Raw genomic sequence first — 16039 nt, 5'->3', positions numbered from 1 at the left:
TGGTTTTTGAAGAGCTGGGACCATGGCTTGCAGGGTTTCAGAGCAAAACTCGACAAACCACACTTGTGAGCCAATAGAGAGAATCAAATAAGCGTGAGGGGGCGCTTCCCAAATGGAAACTCCAGACCAGCATCTCTCTCACTGACCACTGACACCCAGGGCGGCGGGGAGGCTGGCGGGGGTGTTTGCAGGGATTCCTCCCACCTCCCAGCAGTGGGGGAGGCACCTGCCACAGACTATACACATGTCCTCTCTCCACAGTGGTCAGACGAGCAGTGCGCGTCACAGGTCATGCAGACAGGCCAGCAGCACCCCCAGACCCACCGGCAGCTGAAGGAGACACTGTATGAGATCATCATAGGCTACTTTGACAAAGGAAAGGTAATTGGTTCTTGCCCTTCCTCTCTTTGCGGGAACCCTAGCTACCGGGAGGGACTGTTCCCTCCCAGACTCTACACCCAGTCCCTCTGCTCTGCTCAGCTCTCCCTCCCAAGTCTGATTACTTCCCTCCATCCCCATCCCTGCCACCTCTGTTCAAGGTACCAACATTGCTCATCTGGCCACTCAGTGAATCCTAAGCAACCTCCCTGCATCCTCTATCCCCACAGCAGATCATCCTCCATGTAGGAAACAGGGTGATCATAAACCTGTATTGGGTCATGCCATTGTCTTGCTTCTAGCCATCCCAGATGGCTGTCCCCTCCACTTACAACAAACTGCACAGTCCTTCCCATGACCCATGAGACCCCACAGCAGCTGTCCCCTGACTACTTCTCTCATGTCATCACTGCCAGGCTCATGCTCACATGTTCTATGCCAAGTTCTTTTTCTACCCCAGGACCTTTGCACTTACTTTTCCCAGCTTAGAAATTTCTCCTCCTTATCTTCCCCTGGCCGGCTCCTTCTCATGGCTCAGGGTTTTGCCCAAGCAAAGATCGTCATGTCCTGAAGGAGGCCTTCCCAGACCACACAAGATAAAGCAGCACCCCTGCCCTGAGTCACCCGTATTGCTTCTTCAAAGCACTTGTCACTATCAGACATCACCTTGATCATCTTGTTTTCACTTGATCATTGTCTGGCTCCCACTTGAGAAGGTCGTGAGCACAGACTTGTCTTATCCGCTGCTGAGTGCCCAGAACTAGCCTGGAGCCTGACATACAGGTGCCAATAGATACATGTTGTGTAAATTAATTAACTGAATGTATGAAAGACATCACGGTTTCATCATTGATCTCTAAACAGCAAGAACAGGATGCTTTGTTGGGTTTGGTCTAGAGATTAGGCAGACCAGCTGCTGCTGTTCATAGACTTCCAGGAGGCATCAGCCCAAATGCTACCGTTCATCCCGTAGGGGTCGAGGCAGCATGGCTAAGTGCTCAGGCTCTAGGCTTCAGACCTTGTTCCTCTACCACCTACAATCCCCTTGGCCTTTCAGAGACTCCAATTCCCCGTCCATAATAGTGAGATGTTAAAAGTACACACTTCCTAGTTGCGTTGTGAAAATTAGGTGAGGGAAAAAACACTGCATGTAGAGCACCCAGCATAGGACCTGGTACAGAGTAACAGCCTGTTAAACTGTAACTGTCATCATTATTACCTGCTCTGCCTTCAAGGCGCCAGTAGACCGGCCACTTCCTCTGTCGAGCTTGTCTGGAGTCCTCTGGCTTACCTCCAGCCCGCCCCTCCTCTGAATGGCAAAGCCTCTTACAGTTCATCAAGACATAATTTAGCACTTAATTTTGGCCCGTTCTGTCACTGCAGTTCATTGCATCTGTCTTAGTCTGATCTCCCCACCTTCCCTGGAAAGATAAAATGAGGTAATGTCTGTGAACAGGCTTATAAATTCCCGGGAGTTGAGCAGTTACAGAACACTGTTTTTATAATTTGTAATTATAAGCCTCTTGAGGGCAGAGAGTCTGCTGTCCCCAGAACCTCCTGTCCTTCTGGGCATCGAGTCAGAGCTTCCTCTTGGCTCATCAGCTGATTAAGTCAGTCACTGTGCGAAAGCCCCAAAAGGACGTGTTGAGCCTTGTCCTCTGCAAAGTGTCCGGGTCGATCCATCCTGTGCTGAGCAGAGAGGAAAAAGGCATAATCCTCGATGTCAAGGGGCTTATTATCTACTTGGCAAAACAGACATACCAGTCATCATCTTTATTTTTGCACATGACCCTTTGGTGCTGTGTCATCTTGGGGAAGGGAGAGGGAACAGGGTGGTGCTAAGGTACTTTGGGGGCAGAGAGGAGGGAGCAGATGGGTAGAGCACACTCTGAAAGCCACTGCTATGGTGGCTTCTAGAAGAAAGCCCAAACTCTTCAGCATCCCTTTAACTTCCTTTCCCTGTATCTTCCCTCATGGAGGCACATTGATCTAGACACACACAATGGCTTTCTGCTCCATAAGTGCGTCTGTCAGTACCTGGTGGACTCCTCTACATCCATCAAAACCCAACCTGTTACATCTGTTTACATGTATGCTTTACCCACTTCTGTTTCATGAAAGCAGAGACTCTCCTGTCCATTTTTTCATCTGTTCCATCACCATATACCTTAAGATGTCTAGAAGCCAAGCGGGTGGCTCAGTAACTAATGTATGAGACTTAGAGGTCCCAGGCAAACCTGGAGGAAATACCAGGGATCTGACTCCCTGCCTGTCCCCCTCCTTGGCCCCTTAGTGATCTCTTAACATGTGGGGAGAATATTTCTGGCACATTATGGTGGGAAGTTGGCAAAGACCTTCACCTGAGCCAAACAGTCCTCTGGCCCAACCTAGGGGTGTTACCACCATCTTCTTGGTCAGGCTAAGGAGAAAGAAAGCCCCAGCCCAGCCTGCCCGGTGGACGTGACTCCTCCTGGCATGTAAAGCATTTTTATGCTGCTCACTAAGTTGTCCATGAGTTTACAGCCACAGCTCCTCCACTCGGCACTTGCTTTTATTTATTTTTATGCTTGGATGCAGAGAGCACTTTTGCTACAAAGCACACACTGCATTTTGGCAAGCTCTCCTCTCTCCTCCCCCGCCTCCCCCAGCTTCTCCATTTAGGTGCATCTTCCATTTTAAGCCAAATGTGAAATGTAATGGGTGTCCCTTGAGATTGCCAGATCTCCAGCCCACCCAGCACCTCCCCCTGCCTCTCTGCAGAGGTTCCTGACCCCTTCCGTCTAAGATGGGGGAGATGATCTATTGATTTCAGCCAAGACAGAGCAGAGGAGAAGGACCCCCTATGTCCAGAGTTTGTTTTTCAGAATTCTTTTAAAAGATGGAAAAGACCTATTTAAGAAAAAAGCTTTAATCATTCTTTTTAATACTCCAGTCCCACCACCACCTCCACCTCTCTGCTGCCCCCGGCCCACTCACCCCAAATAACCCCAGTAAGAATTGATAGGTATAAAGTTTCATTTAAGTAAGATGAATAAATCCTAGAGGTCTGCTGTACAACGCTGGGCCTAGAGTTAACAGTTATGCATTGTGCATTTAAAAATCTGTTAAGAGGACAGATCGTAGGTTAAATGTTCTTCCCACGATTTTTTTTTAAAGTGAAAGAAAGAGAGGAAGGGAGGGAGGGAAGACATTTGCCCAAAAGGGAAAAGAAAGTGACAGGATTGACAGAGTGGAAAGATCCCAGGAGCAAACATTAGGAAAGCTGGATCTGGCCCCAACTCTGTGTCTAGAAATTTTCTGACCTCAGGCTGCCTGCTTACCCCTTTGTGGACCATTTCTCTTTGGACAATGGGGCTAACACCTCCCTGCCCCACCTGCGCGCAGGGAGACACATGTTAGTTTACTAAGCGCTCCTGAGGGAGGGAAGTAAGCGCAAGGTGGAGAGCCTCATTCGGGTGTGCATCCTGGCCCTGCTGTGGGTTGGGCATCCGACCCAGGCCACATGCTTTGTCATCTAAGGTCCATTTCTTACCTGGGAAGTGCAGATACTATTATTCACCTCTCAGAGTGGTTGTGAAGATCCAGAGAGCACGTAAATAAGGTATTTAGCCTCATCTGCAGGTGTTCCATTATTTGTCATGAAACTAGGATGAGAGGCAGAGGAAAGGTCGGCTTCCTGGGAGGCCCCCGGCTTCCTGGGTGTGGGGCCAGGTCTGGGCCAGAGTGAGGCTTGTGGCTCAGTCCCAGGAGCAGAGTTTCCAGTGGTCTCTTCCTTCTGCAAGCCTGGAGGTCGCCGTAACCTTTGTCTCCGTGACCTTCCTCGTAGATGTGGGAAGAGGCCATCAGTCTGTGCAAGGAGCTGGCGGAACAGTATGAGATGGAAATCTTTGACTACGAGCTGCTGAGCCAGAACCTGGTAAGGCGTCCTCGGGGGGAGCTGGCTGCCCTGGAGGCTGGGTGCCCAGGGCCTCGGCTCAGCAGAGAGGCTGGGGAGAGGGGTGGCAGGGGCAGGAGGCCAAATGGGGTTAGGGCACCGGGAACGGAATGGAATGGAAGTCGGGTTCCAGCCGAGCAAGGCTGTGCTGAGCGCCTCCCTCCCAGTAGGGAATATTTCCAAAGGGAGATCTTCCTGGAAAACTCATCAGTGACAGTTTCTCGGATGGAGTGTTAAGTACCTGCTTGGCGCTGGGGCTGATGCTGCATACCCAGTAAACACTCTGCTACATTCACAGTAAAATTCCTACAAATCACTAAGCCAATGAAATAAAAACGAAAATCTGTGCTTTCTGATTAACAGATAAATCACATTAAAATGCTCCCCATCTGGCCATTCCTCATTAGCTCCTCGAAGCTTGTGATTTGGTGGAGGAAGTGGAAAGTAGGGGGAAGCCAGCCCATCCTGCTTCTGCTGCAGAGGCCAGGCCTTGGTGGGGAGGTGGCCTCTACAGGGAAAAGGCAGAACATTTTGGCTTATCCCCACACACATATTTCCTGGTGGCCTGAGAACCAGGACCCCAGGGCCCCATCTCAGCCCATTTCGAGAGGCCAGTCCAGCTGTTTCCAGGGAACTATAAAATGAGAGTCAGAAGGTTGGAAGAAGAAATAAAGCTTTTTTGGTGGGAGGATGGGTACGGAGTATAGTGTTCTAAGATATGATGCGAACACACTGCTTGCACCAAGAAACACTATATGTGCTTGATTCTATCCACATAGATGCTTCTGGGTGTGGAAGTGCACACATGCCCTCTAAACAGGTGCATTGCACACGCACATACGGCACACATTCATGCACGCACACCCATACCCAGTATACGTTCATGCACACGCAGATGTGCGTGCACATCTGTGCACCAAGACCACATCACACAGGCTCACGATCAGGACCACACGCACTTCTCTTCCATGTTGTGTCAAATTTAAGACGCCATCATTTGGGAGCCGCACCATTCTGTTTTACGTGCCCCATCGCGATTTCTCTCCACTTAATAGCAATTGGAAGATGCCGTCAGGGTATAAAGTTAAACACAAATTGTTTTCAAAGATGTTAACATATGAAAAATACACACCTCTCAGAACTGAAGAAATATGTGAGGTGTGCATACATAGGAAGACATCTGTATTCAGAGACACATCCATCTACAGACCGTCACAAACTGTACCCGGTGGGAGTGGAGTGGCGATGGTCCGGGCTCTGGACAGCTGGCTGGGTTCAGTTCTGTGCTCACTGGCTGCACCATGAGATACCATTTCTTTATCTGCAAAACGGAAATACAGTACTGTGGAATTGTTACGAGGGCAGTGCAAGTAAACGTGCTAATGCAGGTGGAGTGATTAACAGGATATCTGGTATATTGTAAGTACAGCTCGCTGCTGTTACGGTTTCAGACATCTCCATGAACATGCAAACGTGCCCTTGGCACGTGGATTCTGGTGTAATGATCACGTCTAAACTGTGGCTTCTTGGAGCTGAATGTGCCTTTAATCCACATCTGTGTTGTTATAAGCTGTGAGCTTTCTTCTTTCAGATCCAGCAAGCAAAATTCTATGAAAAAATCATGAAAATCCTCAGACCCAAGCCAGACTACTTTGCCGTCGGATACTACGGCCAGGGTTTCCCCTCCTTCCTGCGGGTGAGTCTGGGTGACTCAGGCACAGACCAGGGCACCTGGGGCCTTGGCATCTCATGTGGGCTCCCCCTCTGTGTTTGAGGCTCTGCTTGTGCTCAGACCCTGTGCGCTCCTCCTCACCCTCCTCTGTCTGAGCACCGTCCCCACCCCCATGTGCTCCCCCATCCCCCTCCATTATCAGCACCTCAACACCTGCTGTGTTTCTCTAAATACATAGCAGCCAGAGCTGCCGTGTGAGGTAGTGAGTGCCCCATCCCCGGAGTGAGATGCTCAGAGAGGCGGGAGGAGCTCTGCTACGAGTTCTCAGACCTTTTGGTCTCAGGACCCCTTTCTCTTAAAAAATATCAAGGTCCCTGAAGAACTGTATTTGTAGACTTCATCTGTCTACATTGACGATACTCAAAATTAACACTAAGGAAATGTTTAAATGCAGGTCATCCCTTGGTATCCACTGGGAATTGGTTCCAAGGACCCTCTGCAGGTACCAAAATCTGATAATACTCAAGTCCCTTATATAAAATAGCATGGTAGTTGCATGTAACCTCCCAAATACTTTAAATGAGCTTTGCATGACTTAAAAAGCCTAATACAGTGCAAATGCCATGTAAGTAGTGGCCGAAGTGCAGCAAACTCAAATTTTTATTTTTGGAACTTTCTGAAATTTTTTTTTTCAAATATTCTTGACCCATAGTTGGTTGAATCCATGGATTCAGAACCCCAGGATATGGAGGGTCAACTGTATCCGTTTATTTAACAATAATAATAACACTAATTAGCACATCATGTGTTAACATAGATTACATCTTTTTTTTTTTTTGGAACAAAATGCAAGTCTTTATTTCTTTTTTTTTAACATTTTTTATTGATTTATAATCATTTTACAATGTTGTGTCAAATTCCAGTGTTCAGCACAATTTTTCAGTTATTCATGGACATATACACACTCATTGTCACATTTTTTTCTCTGTGAGTTATCATAACATTTTGTGTGTATTTTTATGGCTCTATTTCCCAATAAAAATTAGTGTGAACAGTGAGATTGTTTCACATTTCTGCAAATCTCTTTAATGTCCATATTAAGAGAAGACAGCTAGATTCTGAATGTTTCTGCATCACGTAGCCTCTGGAAAACTCTGCTGTACTCGTGAGAGAATGAGAGTGAAAAAGGCAAATAGCATCTTAACTGTCACGATGAAAAGAGTTTTGATCTTGTGAGGCCCTGCAGGAGTCTAGGGGACCCTCAGGGAACCCTGGAGCATAGTGTCTGAACCGTGTCTGCTTTTGTAGAGCGTTGGATTAGGTCAGCTGAAGGCTTCCTTCTGGTCTGTGAGTCTGTGGTTCAATCCTGACTGAGGTCAGGGAGATACAAAAGAAACAGGAAATCTGATCCTCACCATATTTAGTATGGTCAAGGAGCTAAACCCCTCACTGGTACCAATCCATGTGGAAATCAGGGTGGGCTTACCGGAGTGACCACCATGAGCTGCAGAAGGGGCAGATGTGAGGGTTTCCTCCAGGGAACAGCGGTGACTTCCCACACGTGATCCTGCATCGGAACCCCCGGGAGAACTTGTTAAAAGTCCATGCTCCTGGGCCGTACTCCCACAGACTATTTCAGCAGGTCCGGAGTGACACCTGGGAATCTGGACTTCTGAAAGCTCCTAGGCTTCTGTGATGAGGGGCCAGATTTGGAAGCACTGACACAGAGAGGCGGTGGCCGACGTGGGTCTGGACAGAAGAATTTAGGGGCCGTTAGATGGCACAGATATGGTCTAGAACAGGGCTTCTCACCTTCAGCTCTATGGACATTTTGGGCCAGGTAACTCTTGGCTATGGGGCTGTCCTGTGCAGCATCCTGGGCCTCCACCCATTAGGTTCCAGCAGAGCCCCTTCCCAGAGCTGTGACAGCCAAAAATGTTTCCAGACATTGCCAGCATCCCTTTGGAGGCAAAAATCACCCCCTGTTTGAAAACTACTGCTGTCGAAGAGGCTAACGTGGTCCAGGAAGGATAAAGAGTGTGTTTCCATGGAGCCACTGATGAAGGACCCGGATGCTGATCTCTTCCATCCCACAGGCTCAGCCCACACGGCCCATTAAAGGCAGGAGGGAAACTTTGTGGTCTTGTAAATGGGAGAGTGGGTGTGACACAGTGCGAGCTGAGTAAGGAATTATTCTGGAAGCTGTACATATGATGGTTTGAAAGATAAGTTCTCCGCATCCGTGATCTCTCCCTTTAGAAACAATTTTTTTAAAGTGGTGTGCCCAGCTAGAAGATCAGGAAGTTGAGCTCCTCTTTCGCCTGGGTGGTGGGATACAGAGAGGGGAGAGAGCTATAGGAAGTCGCCACAGCCCTGTGCTCATGTCACAAGCCTCCCAACTTGGCTTGGACCACGTTCCCCAAGCCTGGGCCCTGACATCTCTGACCGGTGTCATTTCTCTGCAGAACAAAGTGTTCATCTACCGAGGGAAGGAGTACGAGCGAAGAGAAGATTTCCAGATGCAGCTGATGAGCCAGTTCCCCAACGCGGAGAAGATGAACACAACCTCTGCCCCCGGGGACGACGTCAAGAACGCCCCGGGCCAGTGTATCCTTGAGGAACGCCCCAGCCAAGGGCCAGGCATGGGCAGCCCTGCCAGGACGTTAGTCCACAGAGCCCCATCTTAGAGCTCAGAGCTGCTGCCAGAACCATTGCGGTGGTGCCAGTTTTAGTGTCCAGTGCGGGATCCAAAAAGAACCCAACTCTTAATGGTGCATTCATTGAAAAATTCACTTACTCCCTCATTCCTTCATTCTTGTAGTGAGTACTGTCAAGCCCTGACTCTGCCAAGCTTAGTGCAAGGGACCGGGGATTCCACTCACAAAGAGGTCCTACCTGCAGGGAGTCTAGCAAGTGAAGGACATTAAACAACTAATTGCATCATTAAATGTACATTGATAGAAATGTGATCAACGCCCTGCAGGGCACTGTGATTGGGAGGGCAGGGAAGGTGTCCTGGGGAAGGTGATGTTTAAGGTGAGTAATCAGTCAAAGGTTAGTGGGAGGTGGGAAGGATGTTCCCAGACAGAGGGAAGGACCATCCTGTGCAAAGGCCCTGAGGTTCCAAGAACTGAAATGGTGCCACAGTGCTCTTATAATAAAATCAGAACTCCTGAACAAGGCCTGCAAGGCTGTCATCTGACCTCTGTCTGCATGTCCAATGTCATTGCCCTCGACTCTCCTTTTGCTTTCTCATGCCCCTCTGGCTACACGGGCCTTGTTCCTGAGCCTTAAATATGTCCAGCTTGTTCCCACCTCTGGGCCTGCGCATTTTCTGTTCCCTCTGCTTGGAATGCCTTTCCGCCAGCTCCTTTCTCACCCATCAGATCCTAACTCAGTGTCACCTCCCAGAAGAAGCCTGCCCTGGTCACCTTATCTGAAGTCTTCAGGACTCTGGTATCTCAAACCCTGTCTGCTTTCTTTAGAGAATTGATCACAACCCGTCCTTACCTCTTGTGCTTTTAAAGGTACGCGCAGGCTAGACTGGAAGCTCCTGGGAGGGCAGAGCCCCGCGCTGCCTTGCTCATCACAGTAATCCCCAAAGCCAACTCTCAGAAGATATTTGGCTGGTTAATGCAGAGAGAAAGAAAACAAGAGAGAAGGGAAAAGAAAGAGTAGAGAGATAGATAAATAGAGCAAGGAAGGAGGGAGGGAGGAGGCAGGGGAGCCAGCTCGCTGGAGCACACTGACGGCTGAGGTGACGTGGATGCGGCTGGTGAGATTGGACAGGATGTGCTGTAATCTGGCTCCAGTGCAGCAAAGCATGATGTTTATAAGGCCGGGAGCCGACGCCGCTGGGCAGGGGCAGGGCTCAGGTGGCAGGGGGCGTACAAAACCCAAGGATGAGGCCAACAGCTGGGCGAGGGGGAGGGGCCGCGGTAGCCCAGCCTGGCTCCCGTACTGCATCCTGTAGCACAAATTAAGATACAGCCTTCAAAGTGGGGCCAACAGGTTGCATGCCTGGTCCGCTAAGTCTGCTGAACCTTAATCCAAATATGTTCCCCTCGGGCGATAAATATTCACCAATAACCTTTTCATTATGCTCGCTGGCCCTTCGTGCCTGCTCTGCCAGGGTTATTTGCAGGAGGAAATGCAACCGGTGGCGGGGCTGGCTGGTTACAAATGAGAGTTTGTTCCAGGTGAGACACAGGATTAGTACTGAGGCCCTTCTAAGTAGATGTCCTGGTGTTGAACAGCTCCATGGCCTTTTGGCTTGCGGTGGGACGAGGGCACGTATGCTCCTGGCTGTGTCATCACACGCAGGCTTGGTTCAGCGCCAGGAACCAGGTGGGAAGGGAAAGAGGAAGGGATGATCTTGCTAAAGGTCCTCTTCATGCCACACTAGACTGAGTGTTTTATAACTATTATTTCTTTAATCCTCATAAAACCCTCTAAGATGGGCATTAATTTACCCTATTTCAAAGAGAAGGAATATGGGGCAAAGAGGTAAAGCGGTTTATCTAAGGTTACAAAGCTAGTTAGTGACGGAGTTGAGATTTGAACTCCAAGATCCATTTGTCTGGAAGTCTGTGTTCTTTCTATAACACCGTCGTTTTGTTTAAGATTGATGGACAGAATGTTCTTCATTAACTGTTCATCGTGTGTACCGGGCATTTTTTTGAGTTTCATTTTATCCTCATAATAATCATATGAGTTGGGGATTACGACTCTCTGCATTTTACAAATAAGAAAACAGGTTCAAAAAATGTAAACGGCTTGCACAAGGTCCCAGGAATTGGTGGAACTAGGATTTGAACTCAGGTCTGAATTTTGCCAAAATCTGAGCTCTTAACGCTCTGTTCTCTTGGCTTCATGTGTCGAAAAGCTGACAAGCAGTTTGGAAAGATGACAAACCTCATGTCTTCCCACTAAGGTATCCAATAGAGGAAAACATTTGAAAGCAAAGTTGTCCCCTGTCCCCTGTCCTCCCCTCTGCCCTGATCTCAGGGCCACAGTTCCATGCATAGGTTCAACACGTGGTGAGAGAGTCAAGCCACATATCCTACTGGACATGATCAGAGAGCTCTGATGTCGCTGGCTTCCCCAGGACAGGTTTGGACTCTCCTCTTGGACAAAGGCGAATTGCTAAAATCAGTACACATGGCTTAGAACCTTCTTTAAAACAGGGATGGGTACACCAGAAATTGACATAACGTTGTAAACTGACTATACTTCAATTAAAAAAAAAAGTGAAAAAAAAAAAAACCAAAACCCAGGGATTGGCAAACTTCTCTGTAAAGGACCAGACAGGAAGTATTTTAGTCTTCATGGGCTTTGTGTCTGTCGCAGCTACTCCAGTCCGCTGTGGTGGGAGAGCAGCCGTGGGTAATGCCTGAATGGACACGTATGGCTGTGCCCCGATAGAAGTTCATTTGTGAACACTGACATTTGAATTTCGTATCATTTTCACATGTCACATAATACTCTTTTTTTCCAATTTTTGAAGATACAAAAACTGTTCTTAGCTGTGAATCATACAAGAACAGGCAGTGAGCTGGACTTGACCCAAGGGCCATGGTTTGCCAGCTCCTGTCCTAGACTTAACCCAGAGTGACTTCCTTCCCAGAGAAGGCGGTTCACTATACGACGTGAAAAGGAAATCAGCCTTCCTGAATATTGTGGAAATCCCTCCCCTGGGGTTTATTCACTTGTGTTAAGCCCTGCTCATTCTCACCCTCTCATCTCTCTCTCTCTCTGTCTCTGTTTCTGTCTCTCTTTGTCTGTCTCTTTCTCTATGAGGGACTCTCATTTAATGTGGAAAAATCTTCAGTGTCAAACAATTAAATCTCCACCATATTAATGTGAAGTGAGTTTCTTGGGGGAGGGGGGTTGGATTTAACTTGGAATTACATTTGGCGATTTCTTATGTGTGAAAGAATCCTAGCCTCTGCCATCAGAAAGCTCACAGTCTGCTGGGGAGGGGACAGTCGGGAGGAGACAGGTTGCTGGACAGAGGAGAGTCCTAAGTACAGAGTCACGAAGGGAAAGGACACCTGACTGATGGTAGACTGAACGTTCATGGAGCTGTGGTGGTGATGTGGGGAAGTATTCCAAGCAAAGGGAACAGTAGAATCTGCTGGCTATGCAGAGATAATGGTGGGAAATGGGTTAGGATCCTATTGGAATATTTGAATACTTCATATTCAAATACTGGCATATTTGAATGCCAGTGAGAGGAGTTTGTGATTCTTCCGTTGGCAGAAACATCAGGCCCAGGAGAAGAGTTTTTGGGAGTTGTGGTCATCGGGTAGAGCAGAGAGATGGGAGAACTTGGATATCTGAAGAAGATAGATGGGTAGAGAAGCCATGGGAGGTAGGGAAAGGGAAGTAAGGTTCAGGTGATGACTGGCCTTATTTATTTGGTTTGCTATATTACTGACTTAAAATGGGCATAACAAAAACCTGGCACATGCGGTGCCTCTCCTATATCCTGTGCCCATAGCAGGCATTACTAATTGATCACAGAACTCCTTCCCACTGAGCCTGGATATGGCCTGCCATTCCTGCCCCAGGCAGTTACTCTCAGACTTTCAGAGTCAGAGTGCAAAATGACAGGTGTTCGCATGCTTCTCAAACTGGAACATACGTATGGATCACCTGAGGACCTCACACAGACACAGACTCCGATTCAGTGGGTCTGAGGTAGGGCCTGAGAGTCACCATTTCTAACAAGCTCCCAAGTGATGCTGATGCTGCTGGGTTAGAGGGCCACATTGAATAGAAGTCTAGAGTCAAAGAACCCTGAGTTTAGGGTAAAAAGACCCAAATACAGACCCTTGCTCTGTGCTCACAAACTGTGTGACCTTCAACAGGTTGTCCGGCTTCTTTGACCTTGATTTGACCTTGATGTCCTTGTATGATTCAATAACGCTGCTCAGTGGGACTGGAGAGATGAAAGGAGACCGTGGGGAGACGTGTTCTGCAGATGACTGAGAGCTATAAATGCACTGGGTGTCATTCATGCTAATGATAACATAGCAATGATAATGAGGCTTAAGGACTACTAACCCACTGTTAGCAGGGGCTGTGCCCGGGGTTGGGGTTGCAAAATGACAGGCAGCTCTGATAAGCACCCTGAGGTTGGTCATTCATTAAAAACTTGGCCCTATGAGGGACTGTCCTGGGAGGTCTCAGCTGGGACTGTCTGTGCTTGGAACTGCTGACTGACACGTTGTGAGCTCTTAACGGCAGGGATCGCAGACATCCAGTGTTTCACTGTCCAGCCCGTCTTGGATGAGCACCCAAGGTTCAAGAACAAGCCAGTGCCTGACCAGATTATAAAGTAAGACGCCCAGCCCAGGGGAAGGAGGGTGGGGAGGAAGATCCCATGGGTCCACCAAGCTGAGCAGGTCACAGGACAGGCCCTGGTGCCTTCTAGTTCCTTCTCTATCCGAGCCAGCCTGCTCTCCCTTTCCTCTTGGGAGAAGCATCACCCCGTCAGCCCTCTGGACTCTGCCCTAAAAGGCTGACACCAGAGACGGCAGAGAGGAACGAGGCTCACCTTGTGGCACAGCGAGTCCTCAGGAAGAAGCAATGAGATTCGCTGAACTGGACATGGAGAGCCTGTCACTCAGATTGATCCCAGAGTGACTCCAAGGAATCCACAGCCAAAGAGGGTGGGCGGGCAGGTGACGGGGAGGGTGGAGGACAGGGGATGGTGCTCATGCTGAGCACATTCTCCAAGGGTCATCTTTTTGGCATTTAATAGGGCTGTGCATTGACAGTGGATCTGTTCAGACTATGATTTTCAAAAAGGGGGGCATTAGAGGGAGCGGCATGAAGGCAGGTGTCAGTCTGTTTAATACCAGCTCGCAAGGTCAGTGATGAGGCAACGAAGCAGGGGGTCCGTGGGATCTGCAAGGCACCAGGCTTCCCCACTCCAAGCTGTCCGGCTCACCCCCCTCGGGTCTAGGTGCCCAGTTTAGCACCTCGCATGCCTTAGGAAAAGGCCTCTCCTCTGGAAGGACCCTTCAGAAGCAGGTGCTTCTTTGTGAGAAGAATGGCCTGATCCTTCAGGGAGAGGCTGCCTCGCACTAGTGCAGGAGGCTGAGCAGATGTAGCTCAGCTTGGATCTCAGCCTTCCATCGCCCTCTGGTCCAGGCATCTGTGGGCAGGGCATAACAACCATACAGCTAGCACCATTCCCTGCTGACCCTGATGAACCCCCCCTTAGAGATTAAGGAAGAGTGACTTAAGGGGTGGCTGGGACCCCAAAAGAATCCTTGGAAGATCCCCCTGGGACATTAGGCTGGGACCTTAGATGTATGTCAATCCTTCATTGAGATCACAAGAAGCAATAATCCAGGCACCACTAGATGCACTGATGGCAGAATTCCAACTTTTTCAGTACTCTATGGGGTGCTATGTTCGCACGAGGGTGTAAGGCTGGCTGGCTTCTAAATCATCTTGCAAGGAAAGCCTGATTTTAAATGCCACAGCAAGGACTCTGCCAGAGCTGGAGTTTACTGCAGTGGGCCTCCCTGGACAGTATGGGGTCAGGTCAGGTTTTGCTGTCAGGAGCCTCAGGCCTCTACCTGTCTTGCAGCTTTTATAAATCCAACTACGTGCAAAAGTTCCACTACTCCCGGCCGGTGCGCAGGGGGACGGTCGACCCTGAGAATGAGTTTGCCGTAAGTATCTCCCCCACCCTTCAGATGCCTTGATCATTCCCCTGGGCCTCCTTTACCAGCGTGTGCACCTGCCAGAATCAGAAGGGGAGGGCATCTGATGCAAAGTCAAAGGGAGGAATGCTACCTTCCATCGGTCCGGTGACACCCATTCTCCCGTCTCTTCCGCTGTGTTTGTTATCTCATTTCTTGAGCCTCTCCACTCTCAAGATGTAGCCCAACCCGGGCCTGGAGTGAGATGCACTGTCAACCACAGGGCATTCAGGCATTTCCAGAAGGTAGGGCCCCTCAGGCTAAGCAGGGGAGTTGATCAAGTCAAACCTTGCAGGAAAGAAGAAGCCGCAAGGCTTTCTGTCCCCTGTGTTCCCTGTGTGTTTCCCAGCCAGGACCTGTCTTCTATTCCCAAAGGCCAAGGATGGCACAAGGAAGTGGCTCCAAGTCTCTCTCAGCTCCTTGCTTTAGACTTTGATTCTTCATATTTGGGGACTCACTGCCCCTTTAAGAATCTAATGAAGACTGTGGACCCCTCCTGCCCCCAGAAAAATGCAGGTGGCTGCATTCAATATTGCCTAAAAATTCTGCCTGTTCAGAGACCAGGTTAAAACTTACTGGACCTAAATCCAGGGAAAACTTAAACTTCACTTTGAGAAAGAATTCTTAACGATAAGGTGGGAGTGTGTTTCTGGGTCTTGTAATAGTTATTCTGATTCCGGGCAGCTAGGAGGCCTGGGGGCCTGGCTGGGTTCCCGCCAGACTCTGATAGCCAGGTTTCACGAGTGTGTTGCTCTCTTGCCCTTGCCGCCCCTGCCACCGGACAGTCGATGTGGATCGAGAGAACCTCCTTCGTCACCGCGTACAAGCTTCCGGGCATCCTGCGCTGGTTCGAGGTGGTCCACATGTCCCAGGTGAGTCTGCGGGCCTTCAGGGCTCAGCCAGCCTCAGGAGGCTCCTGTGACTGGAAGTAGGGACACGCTTTTGTTCAGAGCCACTGTGGGAGTCCAGGAATTCCAATGCAGGAAGGGACCTGAGGCAGCATCCAGTTTACCTGCTTTCATATTTTTTTTTCAGCATCAGATAACATTTTTTTTCTCTGCAAATGAAAGGTACCATAGAACCCAGTAATAAAGCTGATGGATGGGGCGCTTCTGTGTTTGGAGGCAGAAGGGGAGGCAGAGGGTCTGGAATTCCATTGACACAATCACCCTCTTATATCCTCCCCTCCCAGCAGCCCTTTGAGGCCCCTCTGCAGAATCTCACTATGAACCCATTTGATGGTTGGATAGACTGAAGCTCAGGGAAAGGGAATCACACAGAGGCAAAGCTCTGGCTAGTACGCAAATGTTTGAACTCTTGTGCAGATAGCGTGTA

At 49.2% G+C, this 16039-nt stretch overlaps 1 protein-coding gene across 2 annotated transcripts in view; it reads left to right on the top strand.

Annotated features, from left to right (window-relative positions):
- The window catches only part of DOCK2 (dedicator of cytokinesis 2), a 371427-nt gene that overhangs the window by 339956 nt on the left and 15432 nt on the right, over positions 1-16039 (top strand). For both annotated transcript variants that reach the window (XM_014563918.2, XM_032465120.1), the window contains 7 exons: positions 262-381; positions 4205-4294; positions 5904-6008; positions 8450-8591; positions 13245-13326; positions 14590-14674; positions 15490-15576. In XM_014563918.2, the coding sequence (XP_014419404.2) occupies positions 262-381; positions 4205-4294; positions 5904-6008; positions 8450-8591; positions 13245-13326; positions 14590-14674; positions 15490-15576 (711 nt within the window). The remainder of the gene's footprint in view (positions 1-261; positions 382-4204; positions 4295-5903; positions 6009-8449; positions 8592-13244; positions 13327-14589; positions 14675-15489; positions 15577-16039) is intronic.

Source organism: Camelus ferus, chromosome 22, assembly GCF_009834535.1.
Source record: "Camelus ferus isolate YT-003-E chromosome 22, BCGSAC_Cfer_1.0, whole genome shotgun sequence".
NCBI lineage: Eukaryota > Metazoa > Chordata > Mammalia > Artiodactyla > Camelidae > Camelus > Camelus ferus.
This window is presented reverse-complemented; position numbering and strand designations above follow the sequence as displayed.